Here is a 21794-nt window from a genome sequence, read left to right as displayed (position 1 = left end):
TTTCCGAGACTAGAACTTGTCGTCATTATACTGAGCTTTACTCCATCAAGTGCTAGAAACCCAGAGATTCCTTGTATGTACCGGTACAATGAGCAAGTAGGCCTATGCCTTGGGGGGTTCCTGAGAGTCGGATCCGAATCCCTACACTTCGGCCGTTCACAACCATGCTATATCCAGAAATAGCGCGGATGTCACAATCGCTTATATGTATCCTCATTGGTGCGCTTTTTCTGATGCCGTGGATGAGCCAATCTGACAGATGGGCACTAGGTTGTTTACACACTTGATCGACATGATTGAGGCTCAATTCTGGGTAGTTTCACGATGTGAGGATGATAAGCACGGATATTCGGCACCGTCTTGATTTCGGTTACATATCATCTATTGTTTGATTGCGTGGGATGCTGGGTTATATATTTCTTGCTGTATGGCGACATAGTCTCGTTCGTCACGCCATCGCCAACCTGGACCTCGACATGTACCTCCGCGCCCAAACCCTGAGCAGAAAAGACAAGTCAAGAATCTTAATATCATTTATTTTACACTTCTAGTATAGCATCACGAACCAACGCTCGGCTATTCATCTGCTCTTTTCGATATGACGGCAAAAAACGTCCTCCTGCTTGTCGCAGACGACCTAGGCAAACAACTAGGCTGCTACGGCCATCCCAATGCCAAAACTCCAAATATCGACAAACTTGCTTCCCATGGTGTAAGATTTGACAGAGCATTTGCAAGCACCGCTTCGTGCAGTGGAAGTCGCTCTACCATCTACACCGGACTGCATACCCACCAGAATGGGCAGTATGGTCTCAACAGTGGAAAGCATCATTTCATGACATTTGATCACATCGAGTCTGGTCCTGCCATCCTAGCTAAGAACGGTGTGAGAACTGGAATCATTGGCAAGATCCACGTTGGGCCTGAGGCTGTTTATCCATGGGAGTGGAGAGCTGAGAGTTTGACGAGAGATGTCTGGTGGTCTTCTCAGAAGGCTAAAGAATTCTTTGAAGCGTTCAAAGAGGATCAAAGGCCGTTTGTTTTGACGGTTGGATATCATGACCCGCATCGTGATCGAACGCGTGGTGGCTTTGGGAATGACGAGCCGGTTGACAGGCGTATTCAAAGCGTCAAGTATCGGCCTGAAGATATGGTCGTTCCCAAATTTTTGTCCAACACTCCTGGGGCCAGACAAGAGCTTTCCGAGTATCTGGAAGCCATTAGTCGCTTAGATCAGGGCATTGGTTTTATACTAGAGGAGCTTGAGAACGCAGGCCTTGCGTCGAATACATTGGTCATCTTCATGAGCGATAACGGGCCTCCGTTCATGAACTCAAAGACAACTTTATACGACGCTGGTGTTCAGCTACCACTCATTGTTCGTCACCCAGGTTTCAGAGCCTCTGTCAACACAAACCTGGTGTCGTATGTGGACATTCTTCCAACGATCCTCGACTGGACACTTGGCCCAGCCGCGGAAGAGCCCAAGAAACAATTATCAGGTCGCTCGTTCCTGCAGATTCTTAATCAAGAAGAGGACCTTGATGCATGGGACCACGTGTTTGGCTCACACACGTTCCACGAGTCTACCAACTACTGGCCCACTCGCTTCATCCGGACACGGCGATACAAGTACCATCGCAACATCGCGTGGAGGCTCGATTTCCCATTTGCAAACGACATCTACGGATCGTTGACGTGGGAAGATATCCGCAACTCAGAAGACAGCCCCAAGAAGATTGGGCAGAGGAACTTGAAAGATTACTTCTTCCGCCCGGCTGAAGAGCTGCATGACTTGGAGCAAGACCCGCAGGAAGTTGTGAATCTAGCTAAAGACCCTAAGTATAAAGAGATTTTGGAGGAGTTGAGGGATAGGCTTGAGGATTGGCAAAGGAGGACGAATGACCCCTGGCTTTACCGGGATGGAGTCTCTGTGCTGTTGAATAAGCATCATCTTGATGCTGGTTTGGCAGTTCCTGATAAATGGGATCTTGATGTTGAGCATCCTAAAACAGAGGGAGTTCCAAAGTACAAGAATCTGCCGTTTGGTATAGCTGGGACACGAGATTGATCGCTAGAATACTGGGTATCTTTCTAGAGTTACAGAGAATACATTTTACTTGACTTCATGAATCAAAGCTGAGTGATGTGTCGATTAGCCACCGTAAGGTCCTGGTTTGCTTTTAAAACGGTTGCAAACCCCCAAAAGAATAGGCGTATTCTCTTAGCCTGTTACAGCCACGTAGTTCTTTTGGCATATAAACATTCACGATAAAAGTATTGATGAGATTACTCCTTCTGCTGCTCACACGCGGTATCAAAGTTCACAGAGTTTGTCATTGCGCCATGCACATTGGCCCATGCGATCGGGGGAATGTCTTGGTAACACGGCCTATCGCTTGTCATCCCGACTAACCGTATAAAACCCCCAAAAAGACCCCCATCCTTTGTATATGTACATTCCTTTGCGTGGGAGGGCCGGTACATAGCTCCGGGTGGCATCCCGCATATGGTAATAGGTGTTGGGGGTAGCTGGTCAATCCCCATTTATCCCCATAATGTCGTGATGGCTTCTCGGATCATCGGTGCCGAGATGCACAAGGTAGTAGGCTTGAATTGATGGTTATCTCTGAAACTGGGGGCCCGGCTGGTCACACCATCTGCACGCACCATCACGTTGAAGATGACCGTTTGCGCTGGTTGTCAGTCAGATTCTTAAAGAATCACAGGAAGGGTTTACATATAAGAGGCATAACTGTCGCTCTTGAAAATACAGAATCGCCAAGCTGATTCCTACAAGCTTTCAATTGTTATATACTCTCAGGGACATTTGGCCCTTCACTGCCCAGAATGGCTCACCCTAGTCATCTCGTCCATCAAGACATTGACGCAAAGGCACCATCCTTTGAAGTCACCTCTCCCAAAGACGAAGCGACCGATCTGGTAGAGCCCCAAGATACCAGCCGAAACATCGGCATCTGGGAAGCCCTCACCCGTCGCAACAAACCCGCCGACCTCGACGCCATCGCCACTGAGCGTAGTGTCTTTGACGATCCCCACCTCTCCCAATTTTACCAGCCACCACCAGAGTATGAGAACTTCCATCGCTTCGACCCAAGCGAAAGATGGACTTATCGCGAAGAATACGCCGTTCGCCGCAAGACTGACCTAAAGATCTTCATCTGGATCCTCGTCATGTTCTTCGGTCTTAACATCGATCGCGGTAATCTCGGTAACGCAGCTGCTGATAATTTACTTGATGATCTCAAGCTTAATACCAACGACTTTAATAATGCGCAGAACATGTATCGCATTGGATTCCTCGTTGCGGAGATTCCTTCGCAGATGATCGGCAAGCGTCTTGGCCCTGATCGCTGGATCCCTGTTCAGATCATCCTCTGGAGTTTAGCGTCGGGCGGACAGTTCTTCATGCATAACCGTGCAGGATTCTTTGCATGCCGTTTCTTTATCGGCTTGTTCATGGGTGGTTTTATCCCAGACTCGATCCTCTATCTCTCGTACTTCTACAAGAAGACTGAGATGCCTATACGTCTTGCCCTCTTCTGGTTCGTCGATTCCATGTCTGGTGTTGTTGCTTCGTTCATGGCATACGGTATTCTACATATGCGCGGTGTCGCTGGGAGAGAAGGCTGGCGTTGGTTGTTCCTCTTGGAAGCTTTGATCAGCTTGGTAGTTGGCGTTCTGAGTTTCCTGTTCCTCGTCCCTGGACCAACGCAGACCAAGACGTGGTGGAATCCTTCGGGCTACTTTACCGAGCGTGAGGAGAAGATCATTGTTAATCGTGTTCTTCGGGATGATCCGTCCAAGAGCGGTATGCATAATCGCGAGCCGATTACGTTGGGGATGCTTTGGAAGAGTCTCAAAGATTACGACCTCTGGCCTGTGTACGCTATTGGCATACTGTTTGAGATTCCGACCGCACCGCCTAAAACTTACCTAACGTTGTCTCTTCGAGCTTTAGGCTTTAGCACTTTCAACACTACGCTCTTGGCGATTCCTGCTACAGTTTTTGCCGCTGTCAACATGCTCTGGATCACCTTTCTTACTGAGAAGTTCCATCAAATCGCCTTGTTCGGTCTCCTCACCCAGCTTTGGGTCCTTCCCTTACTCATCGTTGAGTACACATCGGTCCAGAATCTATCGCATTGGGCCCAATACGCTGTGGCATTCTTGATCATCGGCCAGCCGTCCGTGCATGCAGCTCAAGTTGGTTGGTGCTCCAGACTGTCCGGCTCGGTCCGAACCCGAGCCATCAGTGCGGCTTTGTACAACATCACCATCCAATTGTCGGGCATTGCTTCGTCCAACATTTACCGTGAGGATGACAAGCCGCTCTATCATCGCGGAAACAAGAACTTGATTGGCATCACAGTGGGAACTATCTTTGCATATGCTTTTGCCAAGGGATATTATACCTACCGGAATAAGTCCAAGAGGACTAAGTGGGAGAGCATGACTGCGCACGAAAAAGCGAATTACCTCAACAATACTAGCGACCAGGGTAACAAACGTTTGGACTTTTTCTTCGATAGCTAGTCGAGCAAGCTGTAGATAGAACGCCAGTGTATGGAATAGACTCTTGGGCTCTCTTAAGAATAATTTCATATGTTTACTATGAGGTGTCTTATACCGAGAGACAAAGTGCCGGGTCGCTCTTATGTCTCAGGGCATTATGCTACAATTCAATGAATTTGAGTCAAGCTGTCATCTTAAATGAGCTCTAAAACTATTATATAACTTCCCGTAACCAGCAGCTATTCTAGTATGATTCCCTCCTGGGATAGCACTGCGTTTTCAAAGTCCCCGTAATGACCTCAATCAAAGACCTAGAAACTATAATCGCATCTGAAAAATAGACATGCAAGACATACTTGATGATGCATGCTGCAGTCTGCACGCGAGGATTTTTCATGATTCGAGATCATTAATAACTTGGCGACTTTGGGTCCATCTCATTCGTCCGTGGTGGCCTGTAAGACTTGGAAAACTGTCGGAGACTGCTCAATACTATTAAATGAGTCATTTGACGATAACCGGGGACAAAAAAGAACTTTTGCGAGAAAGGATCAAGCAAGAGAAGCAATCTATTTTTTCCTCAGCCTTGACCACCTCTCGGTGATTATTGCAACCAGGATATTGAGCACAGAACAGCCAAGTGATCAGTTTTCTTCTTCCTAGTATTGGACGCTTTACTACGTCGGCTGTTATCTCTCATTTCTGCAAGAAAGTAGACATATCCTAAATGGATTCGTAACTACTTTTCTCGAAACGCGCCCGCCAGTGATTGACGCCATCATTGGCTAGACAGAGTACCGCAGAACGGCATGAAAGACGGCAACGCTGGAAAGGCAGCCAAAGTCATTTAGAAGAACGAATACATGGGCAGAGTGTTTGGGTGGAATTAAGGGTGGGTTAGGTTATGGTGCTACAACGAATGACGGGGTTGAGAAGTATGAGAACTTGGACTCTCAAGTGGTTGAACTCTCAGGCCCGTGTCCTCGATGAGCAGTGCTTAGGCACATTTACTATTATTATCTCGTACAAAGATCGTCAGGGGTGCCTCACGTGCTATAATCTAGTCTAGCGCAAAAGCCAGCGATTCAAATAGTGACAAAAACCATGACTTAAGCATAGATAACCACGGAGCAAAAAAACAAGCTTGAATCTGTGATCGGCATTAATCCCCCATTAGTCCCCATACCAATTCCTCCAATCACCCCCCGCCAAGCCCGCTCCAAGGTCACATTGCGTCTTTAAACTTCACGATAAGATTAAAAAAATGCCATCGGCTCTATGTCCGAGAAAAGAAGTCTATCCAATAAGCTTAACTTACCTGCCGAACTAGGATTGGTACACTCGCCGCCAAGGATTGCGAAAGATATACCTTGTATCCAATGAGATTCAGCGTGTTAGAACTTTTGTAAGACATTCTTTGTGCAGAGTGGCTTCTTGGGTTGCAATGGAGAACCTTGGTGGTGCCTGTGGAGTTGATCATAGGTTCTGATAACAGAGCGGGTGTGCGGTAGACACCTTCCAGATCTGGGGTATTTCCGGGTAGACAGGAAATGCCGTCACTATCGCCAAGTTGAGATAATGGTTCGGTGCGACGCTGGGGAGGCGATGATTGGTGAAGGGGAGATCTCGAGGCGCGAACGTGCATTGACCCTCCGGCTGTGATCGCTTATGGTAGGATTGCCGGTATACGTGATCTACAAAGATTCTAACACTACATCCCCAGATAGCCATACCGCCAGTTGATACATAAAAGGCACCCTCTCCTCGCTAAACATGTTGGTCTTCTCACTCCATCCCTAACTATCATCCTCAACCTTTCATGATGGTCAAGTCCACTCTGCTCCTCGGCGCCCTCGCCGCTGTCAGCTCCTATGTCGCCGCCAAGGAGATCAAGGTGAACGAGGAGAAGGCCGCTAGGCTGTACGACTCGGGCGAGGTGCACAACAAGCTCATGGCCAGCAAGCAGGCTATCTGGGCTAAGCAGGAGGCTGCTGGTGCTTTCGCCAGCGAGCAGTATCCCAAGCTCGGCTACACCAAGTGTGTCAAGGGTTACGCAGAGGCTATCAAGGGTGATGCCAACAACACCTTTGCCTGCCACAACGTTAGTATTACCCTGCTGGGGGGTATCGGTTACACTGGCTAACGAATCTCTAGGCTGATCTTTACTCGTTCTTGAGCCATGCTGCGCTTGGTAGCACGGGTGGTCGAGGTTCGTCCTCATGGGGATGGACTTCCGATAACGGACGTGAGTTTGTCGCTGTCGGTCAGTACGACGGCACTGCTTTCGCGGAGATCACCAAGAAGGGACAGCTCGTCTACCTTGGCCGTCTGCCCGAGTACTCTGTCCCCTCCCAGTGGCGCGAGATCCGCACGTACAAGAACTACGTCATCATCGGATCCGAAGCTGTCGGCCATGGTATTCAGATCTTCGACATGAAGAAGCTCCTCAAGATCAACCCCAAGCGTCCTGTTGTCTTTGACGCAAAGAAGGATCTCACCAGTCACTTTTCTGCCCTACTGCCTGTTGGTCGAGCTCACAATGTTGTTGTCAATGAGGAGTTGAAGTACGGTGTTGCTGTTGGTGCTCAGCCACGCAATGACTCCAACTGTCTTTCTGGACTTAACTTCTTTGATCTTACTGATCCTTCTAACCCAGAGTCTCTTGGATGCGCCAAGGGCGATGGCTATGTTCACGATGCGCAGTGTCTTGTTTACCGTGGTCCTGATAAGCGTTACCAGGGTCGTGATATCTGCTACGGATATAACGAGGATACCCTGACTATCTATGATGTCACCGACAAGGCTAATGTCACCAACATCATCTCCAAGATCTCTTATGAGGGTGCTTCTTACACTCATCAAGGTTGGGTTCTCGACACCCAGAACCAAGAGTTTCTCGTCATGGACGACGAACTCGATGAGCGTGATGGTAAAGGCCCTGGTGCTGACGGTTATCCCGTGACTTTCATCTGGGACATCCGTGATCTTGAGAACCCCAAGCAGACCGGTGTTTTCAAGCACCCCACCAAGTCCATCGATCACAACCAGTACGTCATCAACAACTACATCTACCAGTCCCACTACGGCGCTGGTCTCCGCGTCCTCGACGGCCGCTCCATTCCTCAAGATCCCACCGGTGCTGGTGTTTATGAAGCCGCCTGGTTCGACATCTACCCCGAGGATGATGCTCTTCCCGGAGGTGGCACTGTTGCTTTTGTTGGAACTTGGTCTTCTTATGCTTACTTCAAGTCGGGATACATCTTCATCAACACTATTGAGCGTGGTGCTTTCGTTGTTAAGCTCACCAAGGATGCTTTCAAGAAGCCAAAGAACTAGAAGGTCAAGGTGCTTCACGCTGGGTTAAAGTTATGTTGACGTGTAGAGTCATGTAGTTAGCGAATCAAAACACAAATCAATAATTCCAACTACCTACTGCGCGAATGTTTTAATCTAAAATCACTACCAGTCTTCCCTTTCCCTTTCCCAAGCACCCCCTTCCCATAAACTACCACCAGTACCAATCTTACTCTGCCTTCTCACTTGAATCTTCTGCAAACCATGGGTGACGGAGGATCTCTTCAGCCGATGGTCTCTTGGCAGGATCATACTGAATAATCCATCGAATGAGCTTCTTAACCTCCTGCGCCTCATCCTCTGTCATCTCTGGGCCCTCCTTATCGAAGGCTTCCTCCATAGTAGACAGCATAGACGGTTTCGGCATATTCGGCTCTTCACCCTCCTCAACACCACCAAGCGCCCAATTGTACAGTTGTCTATCCTTGGTGTAGTAGCGCGAGGAAGTCTTCCAGTGGCTGTAAAGCTCATCGGGTAATGGGCCAAGCCTATCCTGAATCTCAAGAAGATGCTCATCGTCTGGTTCGGTCTCGTCTTTGAATGGACCACATATGTAGAAAAGATGTCGTCCAGCGATCAACTCAAAAACAAGACATCCGAAGCTCCAGATATCCTGAGCCTTGTCGAATTCTCCTTTGAGGACTAGCTCTGGAGCGCGAAGGGCACGAGGGACTACCGGTTCCTCGGGGGGGTCGTTGAGGAAGTATGCTAATAGCTGTTAGCCTAAATTTATCTGAGGAGAGAATGTACTTACCACCACCCATATCGGCTAGTTTAACTTCGAGGTTTTCATCAATACTCGTGTGGCTAGCCAGTGGCTCTGCGGTCAACAGATACTCGGGTGCCCATTTATCCTTCTTGCCATCAAGTCTCTCAATTCGGTATTCCTCGTCCGGCGTCTCCTCCTGGCATAGGGCCGCCTCATCGCAGGAATCAATGTTGTTGAGCGAGAACAGCATATTTCCAGGCTGAAAGTCTGCGTGAGAGATACCATTCTTATGAAGAAAAGCCAACCCTTTCAAGGAGTCCCTGAGGATGCGTTTTGCCATCTGGGGCGGATACTTTATCTCACTCGGAAACTTGTCCTCTCTGTAAGCAAATTCCAGAATCATTTGATTGACGGAAGGGCCCATTGGTTCAAACACGAGACATTTGTGCGTGCCGTTGGGGCCTTTGTGTTCAAACTCTGCGAGAATCTGCGTGGTCCTCTGAGGTGCTTCCGAGGGAGCAATCTTGGCAAGATGGTGCAGTATTTCCACCTCCTGGGATTGGTCCGCCTGGTCTGAGACAAGAATCTTCAGAGCCACGTATCGAGAGTTCCTATCAAATTGTAAGCAAACGTTCAGTGTTGAATGGGGGATGATTAACTTACCTTAAGTCGTGGGCGAGCCAGACAATAGAGAAACACCCTTCTCCAAGTTTCCGAATAACCTTGTACTGGCCATCATTGAAGATATCACCTAGATTAACCGGGTGGTAGCCTCCGGGGCGGTATTTCGCGGGATTCTCGCCAGGGGATGTGAAGTTCTTCAACCTCCGTTTGAAAGGAGCCGTTGGCGTTGGTGGAGGAGAGTCGCTTATTTCTGTCATGGTGACGTGTCCTGTAAGGGTGTTCTGAGGAGTATTTTGGAACATGTAACGAGTGGAAGCGAGGACTTTATAAGTTTCTGGGATTCGTGACAGGCAATGGATATCACAAGTACTGTTGGTCTTGTTGGAGTGGGGCAATAGCAACTCGGGTGAATGATTGGCTTCACACCACCAAAATGGAATGAATAGTTTGCCGCTGTTCTGGAATGGCTCAGCAAAGTGCTCATTGTTGCTGGATGGGATCACAGCCCATGATTCGCCCCATGACAATAGGCCTCGATAGCAAACACTCTTTGTTCTCCATGCGGAGCCCATATGTGGCAGCCAAGATCCGTTTCAAGTTGAAAGAATCCGCTCCAAGTCGCGGGCTATGTTTGGTTGCCATTAACCTTTGTCTCTGCTCTAGCCTTGGTTCCCGCTTTGAACCAGAACAAGGAAGTCGGTTCCTCTCGGTCGGTCGTGGCATCGCCATGCCCCAAACACTTTTAGGTATTGAAGAGCCGGTGATCTGTGAACAATGACTTAAATGTCCACTACCAGGGAGAACAATATATCCTGTTGTCAGTTCAGTCTAGTACGTATTTCGATAATAGGTGTTCTATTTCACTACCGGTGCTGGGACCAATTTCAACCCACTGATATGCCGTTGAACATGCACAAGGACAATGAACAACCAGATGAGTCCACGGTTCACCGAGAACACTCTTGACATGAGATGTTTAACTCCTTTCTCGCTATAAAACCTCAAGGTTGCCGGCTCTAGCCAATTTCTGTCAATCCCCAATTAATCTATGTTGTGAACCACCGCGAAACACCAAATTCATCTACTCTGATTTACTCAAGCCGACGCAAATACCAAAATTTCCGTCTAGCTTTTTTGTTGTGACTTGACCTTTTTTTACGCTTTCAACCTTGTACACCTACAATCGCTCGTAGGACGCTCACTGACGCCGCCGTCAACATGCACGCTGCCAACGTCAAATTTAAGGGTATGAGGTATTTGAATGCGCAAAAGAATCAGCAAAAGGGCCTTGCCATTAGAGCCTAAATAGCCAGGTTTACGGTAGAACAAGCTCCTGCTAGAGCTGCTTCCGCATTGGTCGAGGTTGGCTGGCACGATAGTGACAGTGACACGAAGAAACACTGTACCGTGGACTACAAAAACGGCAAGGGTAGGTTTATTAAGCGTAAGCATGTTTATAATAGCGATGAGACAAATACTTAGAGTACAGTCAATAGTGGAAGTAAGGGGCCAAGCACACTACTCCTATCTTGACTACATCTTCTCAATCTGATAGAGCCAAGATGGTTTATCAGGCTGTGTATGGGTAGGATTTCGGTTAATCTTTTAGGTCATTAGTTGGCGTTTTGGTGCTTGGTTTTATTTTGGTTAGGAGCTAGAGAGGCAATAAAACGGTATTGGCTTCCACTCTGAGCAGCTCGCTACCTTAACCACATGTTCTACTGCGAAAAGAAAGTAATCCGACTGAGGGTCAGTCTAGATTTATGCAACGAAAATAGCCATCATCAAGTCTTTGTCCTTGGTTGCTAGATCTGTCAGCAAGTTCCGCTAGTTTTTGCACAGCTCAATTCAAAGTCAAATTTCATTGCCATCGAAATTGGGCTTTGTTGCCAACACTGTTCTTCCTCCCATCAAAGGAGCCCGCAGTAGCGGTGAAAGGACAGCGCAGTTCGCAAGTTCAGACAAAGAATACTGTGTGTCGTCATGTTCAAGCCCAACCTGTCACCGATGACCCGAATTTCTTCTACCTGGGTATGTTTAGAGAACAATGACTTTATTATTCATTTGAAGCAACGCCTCTGCTCACCTCAACTTACTGACTATCAAATACAACAATGGAAGGTCGTACCTACAAAATGAAATAATGTATCATATAGGATCATCTCCACATCAAACCCTTCTTTTATAGAACACCAGAACAGTCAGTACCCATCGTCTTCTTCTCAATCCCGGAAATTATGTAAGCAACCATCGGGACAAAAATGGACGTCACCAACGTTACATTTCAGCTGGACAGCATGTACAGAAACAACTCCTGCACAAGTTTAATATAGCCAATTCGGTCGTTGCAAAAGTTCCTTCAGAGCCGGATGCGCCACCGTTGTTAACAGCTGGCACAATGTCCGAAGTGACAGGCGCAATCACTGTACAGTGGCCACTATGTCAGTGATGGAGATTTTATCCATGCCGACGGACAAAGACACAAAGAAACCCAGTCGGACTCACCCTGGTCAATCAAGTTTAACGTCTTGACTCGGATGGGATGCAACGCTGGGCCTCGGTAGCAAACATTCTTTGTTCTGACCTGGAGGGGCACTGGACACAGCGACCATTTGCATTGGATCAAAAAAAGCTTCCTCCAAGTTTTTGTCGTCTGCATGTGATGGCTGTTTTCCTTTGTTCACGCTCTGACCTTAGCATTCGCTTTGTAACAGAACAGCAAAATTAATTGACATGGCCATGGCACAGACGACCTTGCCAGGATTGCTCAGCCTCCAACAAGCAGAAAGTTTTGTATGCTGAGTTAATTGAATCATTTGCGCATCCGATTAGTATATTTTGTTCGTAGTTTGTCTGTAACATGGGATATTCTAGGGAAGTACTTGTTAGACACAAGGTCAAACATAACGAGAATACGATGGAACATAAGATATGGTCCCTGAACATAGAATCGACGACGGATTAATTGGTCGAGAACATCACTTAGAGAACTGAGTGATTTCTCTGCATCTTTCCATATAAATTCCTGGCTATCAACTCTGGTCTTAGCAATATCAACCTCACACTGAATCTCTACACTATCTCACCTTTCGGATAGATTGACACTCTCTGTGATATACTCCAACCGCACTAACGATATCGCCACCTTCCTCGCAAACATGGACAACACCAGCGTCTCATTCGATCCTGAAAACATGTATACCAGCCAGACAAACGGCGACACCAAACGACTTGTTATCCAACTACACCGTAGCTCAAGCTCCTGCTAATGCTACTAACGCAAGCGTCGTGAATGGATGGCACACCAGTAAGAGCGACCCAGAGGAGCACTGTACAGTCGACTACCGATGCAATGGCAAGAACAAACGCCGTCATGTCTACGACACCGATGGGACAAACCAGTAAGCAAAAGCAATTCGATGGTGAGAGCCCGTTCCGGAGCCGTATACGCCACTGCTATCAACAGCTGGCTACTATGATGGCAATGATGATTGCATCAACTGTGATCATGCTACCTAACCCTCTCAGAGGGATTGCCCGGATGTATGGTGCCAGAAAGGTTCATGTTTGGTTCTTTGGCGCTCTTCGATGTATGGGGTAAGGTAAGGTAAGTGGATGGTTTTGTGTTCTTCTATTTAGGCAAGCTTGGCCTGTCAGGCGTTACTATAGTCAGGTTTGTATTTAGGCGTTAGACGTCTGTAGTAAAAAGAGCAAGACAACTTCCGAACAGAAAACTTCATTTTCCATTTTGAGTATCTCACGGATTCATCCGAATTTCTTTAGTCAAATAATTAACCCAATCTTGGTAGTGATGATCTATATGCTACGCCAACCCACTTCCTATACTACATATTGTCGGATAGACGGTCATCTTGATCCGAAAAATGCATGAAGCAATATGATTGAATATGTATAATACCAATTAACCCCTCAAGGACAAGAAAATCATCCAGTCAAAAGACGGATAAATATATTGTTTCACACCCCTTCCACGGAAGAATTCCCGTTATGCTCGTCTCAGGTTTCACCTCATGGCCCGACAAGGAAAATGCGGGCTTTCGATTCCGAACTAACCGCAACAACCCTGCACGACCAATGACAACCACAAGCGAGAGAACCGCCCTGTTTCAGGCTTCAGTCCCTAATATCGCCCGTCAATGGTCAGCTCATATATAGATCTCGCATCGTCCCTCATTCTTGGCAACCTTGGCTTTTCATCCTCACTTCACTTCACTTCTTTCAGTCTATATTTCATTTCTCGTATATTTTTATCATGCTTCGTCAAGTTGCTCTTGCTGCACTTTCTGTGCTGCCCCTCGCCCTCGGCCAGGTCGCTGAGGATTTCGAGAGTGGTTGGGATAAGGTCGCTTGGCCGACTTATGCGCCTGATTGCGATCAGGGCGGTAGCGTTGAGCTTGACAAGACTACTGCTCACAGTGGAAAGAACTCTATCAAGGTCACTGGTGGACCCAATGGTTTCTGTGGACACAAGTTCTTTGGAACTGATGCTGTTCCCGAGGGTCATGTCTATGTCCGAACTTGGATGTAAGTTTTGAGGCTGAACATGCCAAGAGAATAGCTGCTGATTACTTGTTCCAATTATAGGAAGACTGCCAAGGCTTTTGATGACTCGCACGTCACTTTCATCACTATGCCTGACGCTGCGCAGGGCAAGGGCAAGCATCTCCGCATCGGCGGCCAGAGCAAGATCATGATGTACAACCACGAATCCGACGACGCCACCCTTCCCGATCTGTCCCCCGACGGCATCGCAGCCTCCAAGAACATCCCCGCCAACACATGGCAATGTCTCGAGTACCACCTCTCCCCCGATGGTACCATCGCCACTTGGCTCAACGACAACCCCGTTCACGGTCTTGTCTACAAGCCCAATGCTCCCAGCTCTTATGCTGGCGGTTGGGCCAGGAGCAAGCCCAAGCCCAAGGTTCAGGGTGTTTACTTTGGCTGGGAGTCTTACAGCGGCGCTGTCAACACTTTCTGGTTTGATGACATTGCTATTGACTCTAAGCGCATTGGATGCGCTGTTAAGAAGTGAGCTTTGAGCTGGTTATGATGGATTATATATGAGATTGAGTGTAGGAGTTGCCAGGTGCAACATTCTTGTATCTATTTTGAGAGTATTTACATACAACGTCTTTATGCCGACTGCGATCCTGTGATAGAGTCCATTACGAAGAGCGTAGCCTGTCAGACCTTTGATTGAAGTATCAGTTTCATTTAAATGTACGGGGATCTTTGTGGGGTTGCCCATAATGCCTTAGGACCATGCCTGCGCCAACCTTTTTAATGACTATCTGAACGACCCAAATAGCTTACTGAGTGCCCAGCGCAAAGTTTCTCCTCGTACCGTAAAAGCCGACGTCTAGTGTAACCAAATCATCCAAGTAACCCAAGTCGACCTTTGACAGGCTATCATCGTCTTCACCAAAGAACTTGGCTACTCTCTTCGCAGTCCATCGAGGGTTCTCATCCGCTACTCAACAATTAGCAAGATACTTTATCGAGGTTAGAAAGAAAACTCACCAACCCAATGCCCAGCTTTCGGAATGACATCAATCTCAAGATCAGATGAAACTGGCTCAAACGTCTGTTGCAGGACCGACTTCAGTCCCAGACTTGCCTCACCACCCATACCAAGCAGCGGCACGCTCAGACGACTGTCGTTCAGCGCGGCTTTGAAGAAGTTTCCGTCCTGATAAACTGTCGAACTTGAGAACGGTCCAAGCATAGCTCTTAGAAATCCTGGCTTCGAGATACTGCTCGTGTATCTGTTGACTGTTTCTTCGCTAAAGCTTTCGACGCCAGAATAGCTCCCATGGTAGAAGTACCATTGCAAGAATTGCTTTTCCTTGCCCGACATGAGAAATTCGGCTAAATCGGGAACTTGAAAGAATGCCAACTGCCAGTTCTGATACAGATCCCAGAACGGCGCTGGGTTTGAGGATTGTTCGTAGGTGAAGCCTGGAAGAACATATTCAGCCAGAGCAAGTCTCTTGACAAGATCTGGATACTTGATAGCCAGTGCAGTTGCCATTCCAACGCCCTTATCATGCGCAAACACATACGCCGAGGTAATGTTCAGGAAATCCAGTACGCCTTTGAGATCTTCTGCCGATGCAGCGGCAGTGTAGTTCCCATCGGGAGGAACGCTCGAATCACCAGCGCCTCGGTTATCGGGGGCAATGACAGTGTAGTTCTGAGCGAGAATGGGACCGATAAATTGCCATGTAAGGCTATGTTGGGGATTTCCGTGGACGAGAAGAAGGGGCGGTCCTGAGCCTGCGTATCGGAAGTGAATGCTGACGTCTTGTAGGGCAACTCGGCCGTGAGCCCAAGTGTCGAAGGATGAAGTGGCTGCCGCGAGGGAAGCCAACGAGGCGAGGGCGAGCTGAAAGAAGCGCATCTTCGTTAATATCTCAACAAGCAATGAAGCAATTAATGGATTAAGTGGTGAGTCTCATCATCATGCATCATTCCCCCTCTTTATACCAAAGCCAATATATCATCTCACTGCATAGCATTGCAGGCGATGACATAACCCCAGCCCTATGGTTTTCAAGCTCCGGATGCTCCTTTGGGGAGGTGGGTCTTGGTCACTGCAACTATTCGCTGACAATCCCGTAGGATTGGAGGAACCAGGTTGATATGCTTAAAAATTGGTGGACTGGAGAAGATCTGATTGGTTCAGAGGTAAGATGCTTACGAAAAATGGCTGACAAACCTGGCGGCTTATGCTTATGGGCTTCTGCCAAAAGGACTTTCGGATGTGACTTCATAATATTGGCTAGGAAGCTTGGCGACTGAAAATCTTGGCCATTTCCACAAGGTTTCGGCAAATATCTATCGCTCTAAATGCTTATTAACAAAAGAACTAATCATCTTTCGCCCCTCAGCACCCTCACTATGCGGAAGTAAAGGCCAGACATGAAGCATACCCTCCTTCTCAACATACACAAGCCGATCCGTCTCCACACTCCCTGCCGGAGCCTCATCCACGTCTTTGCCTAGCAACTTGGATTTCAGCCGTCTAGCATCAGCACAGAGCAAATCCCTCGGACCACCAAACATCAGCAATGGTGGAAGCTTATCCATATCGCCGTATAGCGGACTAACAAGGGGATGTTTGATCGGCAAATCTCCTGCAAACATCTTCCCTGAGATGCGAAGACCAGTTACACCGAGCCAGAAATCAATCTTGGCGAGACGTAGTGCTTCAGGATGATCGACTGCACAATCAAGAAGAGGCGCTATTAGAATCAACGAGCGCACTTTCGCGAATAGTTCAGGCGCTGTGTCTCGTAGGTGGAGAGTAGTTGATAGAGCGAGCGTCCCGCCTGCTGAATCACCCGCTATGCTCACGATGGGCTGCTTCGACAAACGACAGATATCAACAAACCCATCGGCGAGCTTCTGCGCTGTAGCCACTGGCCTTGGGACCAGCGGATAAATCGGTATCAAGACGTCCAGGTCTGTCTCACTCACAATCTGCACGGCGAGTTTCCAGTGCTGGGGATAGATTTCCTTAAAGAACGATCCGCCGTGGATGTAAAGAAGGGCTTTGCGCTGCTGACTCTTACTCTGAGAATTCTTGGTGGATATCTTGTATAGAGGCCATTCCTGCACATCGACGCGATCAATGGTGATGTTTGAGCCGAGATTGCTGGGAGGGCGATGGTCTTGCGGTCGGATGTAGGTGTCGTGAATGTTCTGGCGCGTCGCCTCCTCATCTTCCTGGACGGCCTTGTTCTGGAGAAACCATTTTATGATGAGTGAGATTACTGAGGCTGATATGGAAGGCATTGTGATAGATGCGCTGATGTGAACAAATCGAGAGAGGATCAAGTTTCATGAATTTAGGATCGGGGCGTGATTGACTTTAATTGATCTTCAGCGATCGCTGGAGATGGGTAAAGCTTCAAAGATTCTGGCGCTACCCCGCAAACTTTAAAAAAGATGCCTCGGCGCCTCGGTAAACGAAGAGTTAAAGGTTATCGAAAAAGAAAATGTACTTTATTCCAACTGGTTCTTGGGATGGATTGTTTAAGTCCAAAGAAGCATAGGCAGTTCAGCTGATATCTTGGGGAATGAGGAGGCCCGCGGGGACCGGAGCTTCGCTACCCGCGGGCACTGTCAACTTCCTGGACTTATATCAGCTGCCAAGCTTTCACATTGCTTTATATCGTTGCGACGAATCCGTGCATATAGAATTTTCCTCCAACTTTTGCATTATTTCTTACCTTGATTAAGGTCCATGGGATTTACTCCAGTTCAAAGCTGCTCTAACATGCGCGGGTTGAAGATACTGGCAAAGAAGAAACCATGGAGAATTCGTATTAAAAGTTCATTCTTGGATAATCGAAAGAGACTTCCAGAGTACCTGTGTGACACACATTTACAGTGCCCTTAGAGAGCCGGACGATAGATCATTGATGCAAAGGTCCGCGGATGCCGACGACTGCTCTGCAACGTCAACCTTTTGAGTCTTCTGACATGTCTCGCATTTCCACTTCCGTCTTTCCATTGGTTTCGCTTCATAATATTCATCATAATTATTGTCAACTTCAGATACCTTTCTAACGTCTTTTGGTGTCGTGTTGCCAAGTTGATTCAACCTGGGGAGCAATCGGTTATTGCAACTGTGGCTTAACATAGCAATTGAGCGCCACATCTCAGCCACCCACACAATCGATAAGCAATCACAATCGATAACGATAAGAACGGCTTTTGTCTGGGATGCTTCAGGGTAGGAGATGCTGGCAGATGTCATTTTCCAGCTCATCTCAATCAATTCTGTCTTATGACCTTGTGCTGCTTTAAGGGGTCTGTCTGGGGTTTAACCAAGATGATCTATGCTTATTCGCAACCATAAACTCAGATCTCTCACGCTCTTTGGTCCCCGCATTTTGCAGATTTTACATGTTGATTCAGCATTATTAGAAGCCATCATCAAATATCATCAAAGCCTCAGTTAAATCTTTCCAGGTCCCTACTCAACTTCAGACTCACTTGCCAACGTTATCGGGCCAGTTCATCAACGAACGGAGATACTATGTTAAGGTCCGAACTCCATCTTCATCGTACTATTCGCATCCGCAAATGCTACCGAGGAGCAACCTCAATTTATGCAAAGTCGAGGTTCTTATCAGTGCAGCGACTCGGATATGTATAGGCGATATTCTCGGTCGCACAAAAACACCACATCTGCTCCCAGCCTCACCTCGTGATGTGGGCTATCGCACCGGTATGTAATACACGAATCTTGCGGTCACATCAAGGGTCCAAGCTCATCACATCTCACGAACAAAACCGGACCTCTTTCCCTGGCAGGCACCGTTCTTATAAAGTAATGAGCCGATTGACCGTTGATTTTATTCAGCATATGTAACGTTGAGCCTGTTTGTGGGCCGTGGGGGCTTCCTTGAGGCTCCAGATTTCCAAGTTATACCCGAGTCATCTAAACTGGAGTCATCTCACGATTGTGGATCAACAAAGCATTAAGAGATTTTTTGTTGAGCAAGTGATATGGGGTAGATTGAAATATCCATAACGGAGTATTTACTTTTAGTTTGAGATTCCCCGTGGAGGTAAGATGAATAAAGGGTCTTTTCCACAATTTTATAAATGATACTACTGTAATTGGCCAGAGATATCAAGTTCCCCGATATCTCTCTCGTTAATTTTACATACTCTCTATTACATACTCTTTGCTACATTGACAATTGGTAACGCGCTGAAATCAACTGATTCAAACCCTCGATTAAAAGACGTCATTCGTTGATCTTACATAAGCGTTCAAATACCGGACAACGGATCGGCCGAGAGCGCCACGGAACAGAAGATCGACAGTGCTTCTCCCCTAGAAATTTTCTAGAACGATTCGAATCGCCCAAGTCCGGGAACGTCTGCGAGTAAACTTTCCGGCCTGCATCCTTTCAAATCTGAACTCCGAAGACTATTTGAAGCTTAATCACTTAATCAGCATCGATTAAAAGGTTCTAGACAATGCAAATGATACCACCAGACTCCGCAATCTCCCGTAGGCAACGAGATGCTAGCATCTTGAAAGTGCCGTTTTTGCCGTTCGCGACCAGGGGTAGCAAGCCTCTACCGGACCCGCTGCCATCCAATGCCGTGCATGAGCCTCATAGCTTGGCGATAAGGAATGCCTATTGCAGTTACCCCGAGCCTTATCGCTGCGAGATTTTGCATCCTCTGACTCGCGGGCTATGACGACTGCGGAGCGCAAGGACCCATTTCGCGAGACCCGATATCCACAGTCGACATGGCACCTCCGAAAAGAGACCGTGCCGTTTTATCCGATGACCCCAAAACCTCACCGTGAGAAAGATGCCATGGCAAGAAAAATAATCTCATGTTATTCTTCTCACTGTTACAATCGAGCTTGGATCAACTAAATCTTATCCCCACATACGAGGGGTTTTTTCCTGCTTCTCCATGGGGCTCCGCAGAAATCTGGAGTCTCTAGTCTCGACGATGAGATTGGTATAAAACCTAGAGACGAGCCTGTTTCATTACTCCAATCCCAATCTCCAACCCAGGGCGATTCTCCAACTTGTCTCCAACTTTCTGCTTCTTGAAGACATTTTGACCAAGATGAGCGTGCCAACATATATGGGCGTCAGCGGCAAGCCCCTCGCCATCCTCCAAATCGCCGCCATCGTCGCTCCTTCCTTCGTCCTCTTCGGCTACAACCAAGCTGGCATTGGCGGTCTCCTCTCCGAAGAAGACTGGGTCAAGACCTTCCCCGAGATCGACACCGTCAACTCTACCGGCGCAGACAAGAGCTCCAAATCAACGCTTCAGGGCTTTGTTGTCGCGACATTTGTCATTGGTGCGCTGATTGGCTCGTTGAGTTGCTCGTATACGGGTGATAAGTTTGGACGCAGAAATGTCATCTTTGCGGCGGCGATTTGCTCCTTGATTGGAGAGATCCTCGAGGCTTCGTCTTTTGGACTGGCGCAGTTCATTGTCGGGCGTGTCATTATTGGTCTGGGTATTGGACAGCTTAGTTCGATTGTGCCGGTTTGGCAGAGTGAGACGTCGGCGGCCGTGAACCGTGGTCGTCAGGTTGTGTTGACGGGTCTTTTCATCTGCCTTGGTTACGTCCTCGAGTCATGGATCAACCTTGGTTTCTTCGAGTTTCACCATGGCCCTGTTACCTGGAGACCCCCGATTGCCATTGCCATTGCCTTCTCCCTCATCCTCATGGCTAGCATTTATTTCTTCCCCGAGAGCCCTCGATGGCTCGTCCTCAAGAACCGATCTGAGGAGGCCCGTCACGCTGTCGCTGCCCTTCGGGGTCTTCCCATCGACTCGACAGAGGTTCTCGCTGAAGTTGCTGGCATTGAGCACTCCCTCGAAGAGACCTCCGATAACGCTGCTCGTCTGGGCGATATGCTCAAGATGGGTGAGGATAAGCTCCTGTACCGCTTCATCCTCTGCATTCTTCTCCAGTTCTACCAGCAGATGAGTGGTTCCAACCTCGTCAGTGTCTACGCCAACGTTCTCTTCCAGAAGAACTTGGGGATGAGCGCCGAGACTGCCAAGATTCTCACCGGAGGAGCTCTCACTTGGAAGTTCCTTGCTTCTTTCATTGCCTTCTTCACCATCGATCGTTTCGGTCGTCGCGCCGTTTTCATGATCAGCGGTATTGGTATGTCAGCTTGCATGATCGCCCTCGCCATCACCACCTCTTTCGGCAGTGAGAACAAGCCTGCCATGATTGCTGCTGGTTGCTTCATTTACCTTTACAACACCTTCGTTCCCATCGGTTTCCTAGGCGCCAACTTCTTGTACTGTACTGAGGTTGCTCCCATTCGCCTCCGAATGGCCATGTCTTCCATCTCGACCGGTAACCACTGGCTTTGGTATGTTTTCCCATCTCATTCCTGTTACCGTAAACACTAACATCCGTAGGAACTTCATTGTCGTCATGGTCACCCCCGTCGCTCTCGAGAGTATCGGCTGGCAGTACTACATCGTGTACGCCGTCATCGCCGCATGCGTTCCCATTTCGGTCTTCCTGTTCTTCCCTGAAACCATGGGTCGCAACCTCGAAGAGATCGAGCTCATCTTCAAGGAATCGCCCTCTGTGTTCTCAACAGTCAAGTTTGCAAAGACTCGACCTCGCAACACTCCTCAGCAATTCCTCGCAAGCAAGGAAAAGGCTGATCACTTGGAGCAAAGCGAAGAGTAATTGGGAAAGAAATGGAAGCAATTGTTTATGTTTACGAAATAGCGATAGAAAGCAGAATGCGAGTATGATTATGACATGACATGATATGGATTCGCTTGTTATTCACCAGCCAAGTGACATTTATCCGGCCTCTCATCATGTGAACATCCCTTGGCCCCTTGTAATTTATCGCGTTAATTCGTGGATGAATTTGAAGAAATTGTCAATCGGAAAAGCTAAGCTAGTTTTGGTGAGCTACACCGAGTCAATCATGAAGATCACGACAAAATACGACTCAGGTCCACACAAGCTCTACCATGCGCACGAATCATTTCCCTCTTCCCCTCAAACCCC

The 21794-nt window shown here is 47.9% G+C and overlaps 9 protein-coding genes across 9 annotated transcripts; 6 read left to right on the top strand and 3 right to left on the bottom strand.

The window, feature by feature from the left end:
- Window positions 1-598: 598 nt before the first annotated feature.
- On the top strand, window positions 599-2071 carry FOXG_02508 (uncharacterized protein; the record flags this gene model as incomplete). Its single annotated transcript, XM_018379964.1, has 1 exon — window positions 599-2071. One exon carries the CDS (start codon window positions 599-601, stop codon window positions 2069-2071), a length of 1473 nt encoding a protein of 490 aa, XP_018236110.1.
- Window positions 2072-2850: 779 nt separating this feature from the next.
- Window positions 2851-4557, top strand: FOXG_02507 (uncharacterized protein; the record flags this gene model as incomplete). Its single annotated transcript, XM_018379963.1, has 1 exon — window positions 2851-4557. One exon carries the CDS (start codon window positions 2851-2853, stop codon window positions 4555-4557), a length of 1707 nt encoding a protein of 568 aa, XP_018236109.1.
- A 1679-nt stretch (window positions 4558-6236) lies between these two features.
- FOXG_02506 (uncharacterized protein) lies at window positions 6237-8479 on the top strand. The gene is made up of 2 exons (XM_018379962.1): window positions 6237-6637; window positions 6691-8479. The coding sequence occupies exons 1-2, from the start codon at window positions 6356-6358 to the stop codon at window positions 7870-7872; spliced, it is 1464 nt and encodes a 487-aa protein (XP_018236108.1). The 5' UTR covers window positions 6237-6355; the 3' UTR covers window positions 7873-8479.
- FOXG_02505 (CMGC/SRPK protein kinase) lies at window positions 7931-9480 on the bottom strand (the record flags this gene model as incomplete). Its single annotated transcript, XM_018379961.1, has 3 exons — window positions 7931-8598; window positions 8645-9210; window positions 9263-9480. 3 exons carry the CDS (start codon window positions 9478-9480, stop codon window positions 8060-8062), a joined length of 1323 nt encoding a protein of 440 aa, XP_018236107.1. The 3' UTR covers window positions 7931-8059.
- A 2901-nt stretch (window positions 9481-12381) lies between these two features.
- Window positions 12382-12628, top strand: FOXG_18329 (uncharacterized protein; the record flags this gene model as incomplete). The annotated part of the gene is given in 2 exon segments (XM_018398398.1): window positions 12382-12472; window positions 12477-12628. Coding segments are annotated over 2 exon segments (243 nt in total).
- A 775-nt stretch (window positions 12629-13403) lies between these two features.
- On the top strand, window positions 13404-14412 carry FOXG_02504 (uncharacterized protein). Its single transcript, XM_018379960.1, has 2 exons — window positions 13404-13768; window positions 13829-14412. Exons 1-2 carry the CDS (start codon window positions 13497-13499, stop codon window positions 14277-14279), a joined length of 723 nt encoding a protein of 240 aa, XP_018236105.1. The 5' UTR covers window positions 13404-13496; the 3' UTR covers window positions 14280-14412.
- A 144-nt stretch (window positions 14413-14556) lies between these two features.
- Window positions 14557-15647, bottom strand: FOXG_02503 (uncharacterized protein; the record flags this gene model as incomplete). Its single annotated transcript, XM_018379959.1, has 2 exons — window positions 14557-14717; window positions 14768-15647. 2 exons carry the CDS (start codon window positions 15645-15647, stop codon window positions 14557-14559), a joined length of 1041 nt encoding a protein of 346 aa, XP_018236104.1.
- Window positions 15648-15948: 301 nt separating this feature from the next.
- Window positions 15949-17274, bottom strand: FOXG_02502 (uncharacterized protein). The gene has a single exon (XM_018379958.1). It carries the CDS (start codon window positions 17042-17044, stop codon window positions 16085-16087), a length of 960 nt encoding a protein of 319 aa, XP_018236103.1. The 5' UTR covers window positions 17045-17274; the 3' UTR covers window positions 15949-16084.
- A 2295-nt stretch (window positions 17275-19569) lies between these two features.
- Window positions 19570-21616, top strand: FOXG_02501 (uncharacterized protein). Its single transcript, XM_018379957.1, has 2 exons — window positions 19570-21132; window positions 21182-21616. Exons 1-2 carry the CDS (start codon window positions 19859-19861, stop codon window positions 21459-21461), a joined length of 1554 nt encoding a protein of 517 aa, XP_018236102.1. The 5' UTR covers window positions 19570-19858; the 3' UTR covers window positions 21462-21616.
- The last annotated feature ends 178 nt before the right edge of the window (window positions 21617-21794 follow it).

The sequence above is a fragment of the Fusarium oxysporum genome, chromosome 5 (genome assembly GCF_000149955.1).
Source record: "Fusarium oxysporum f. sp. lycopersici 4287 chromosome 5, whole genome shotgun sequence".
NCBI classification, from domain to species: Eukaryota; Fungi; Ascomycota; class Sordariomycetes; order Hypocreales; family Nectriaceae; genus Fusarium; species Fusarium oxysporum.
This window is presented reverse-complemented; position numbering and strand designations above follow the sequence as displayed.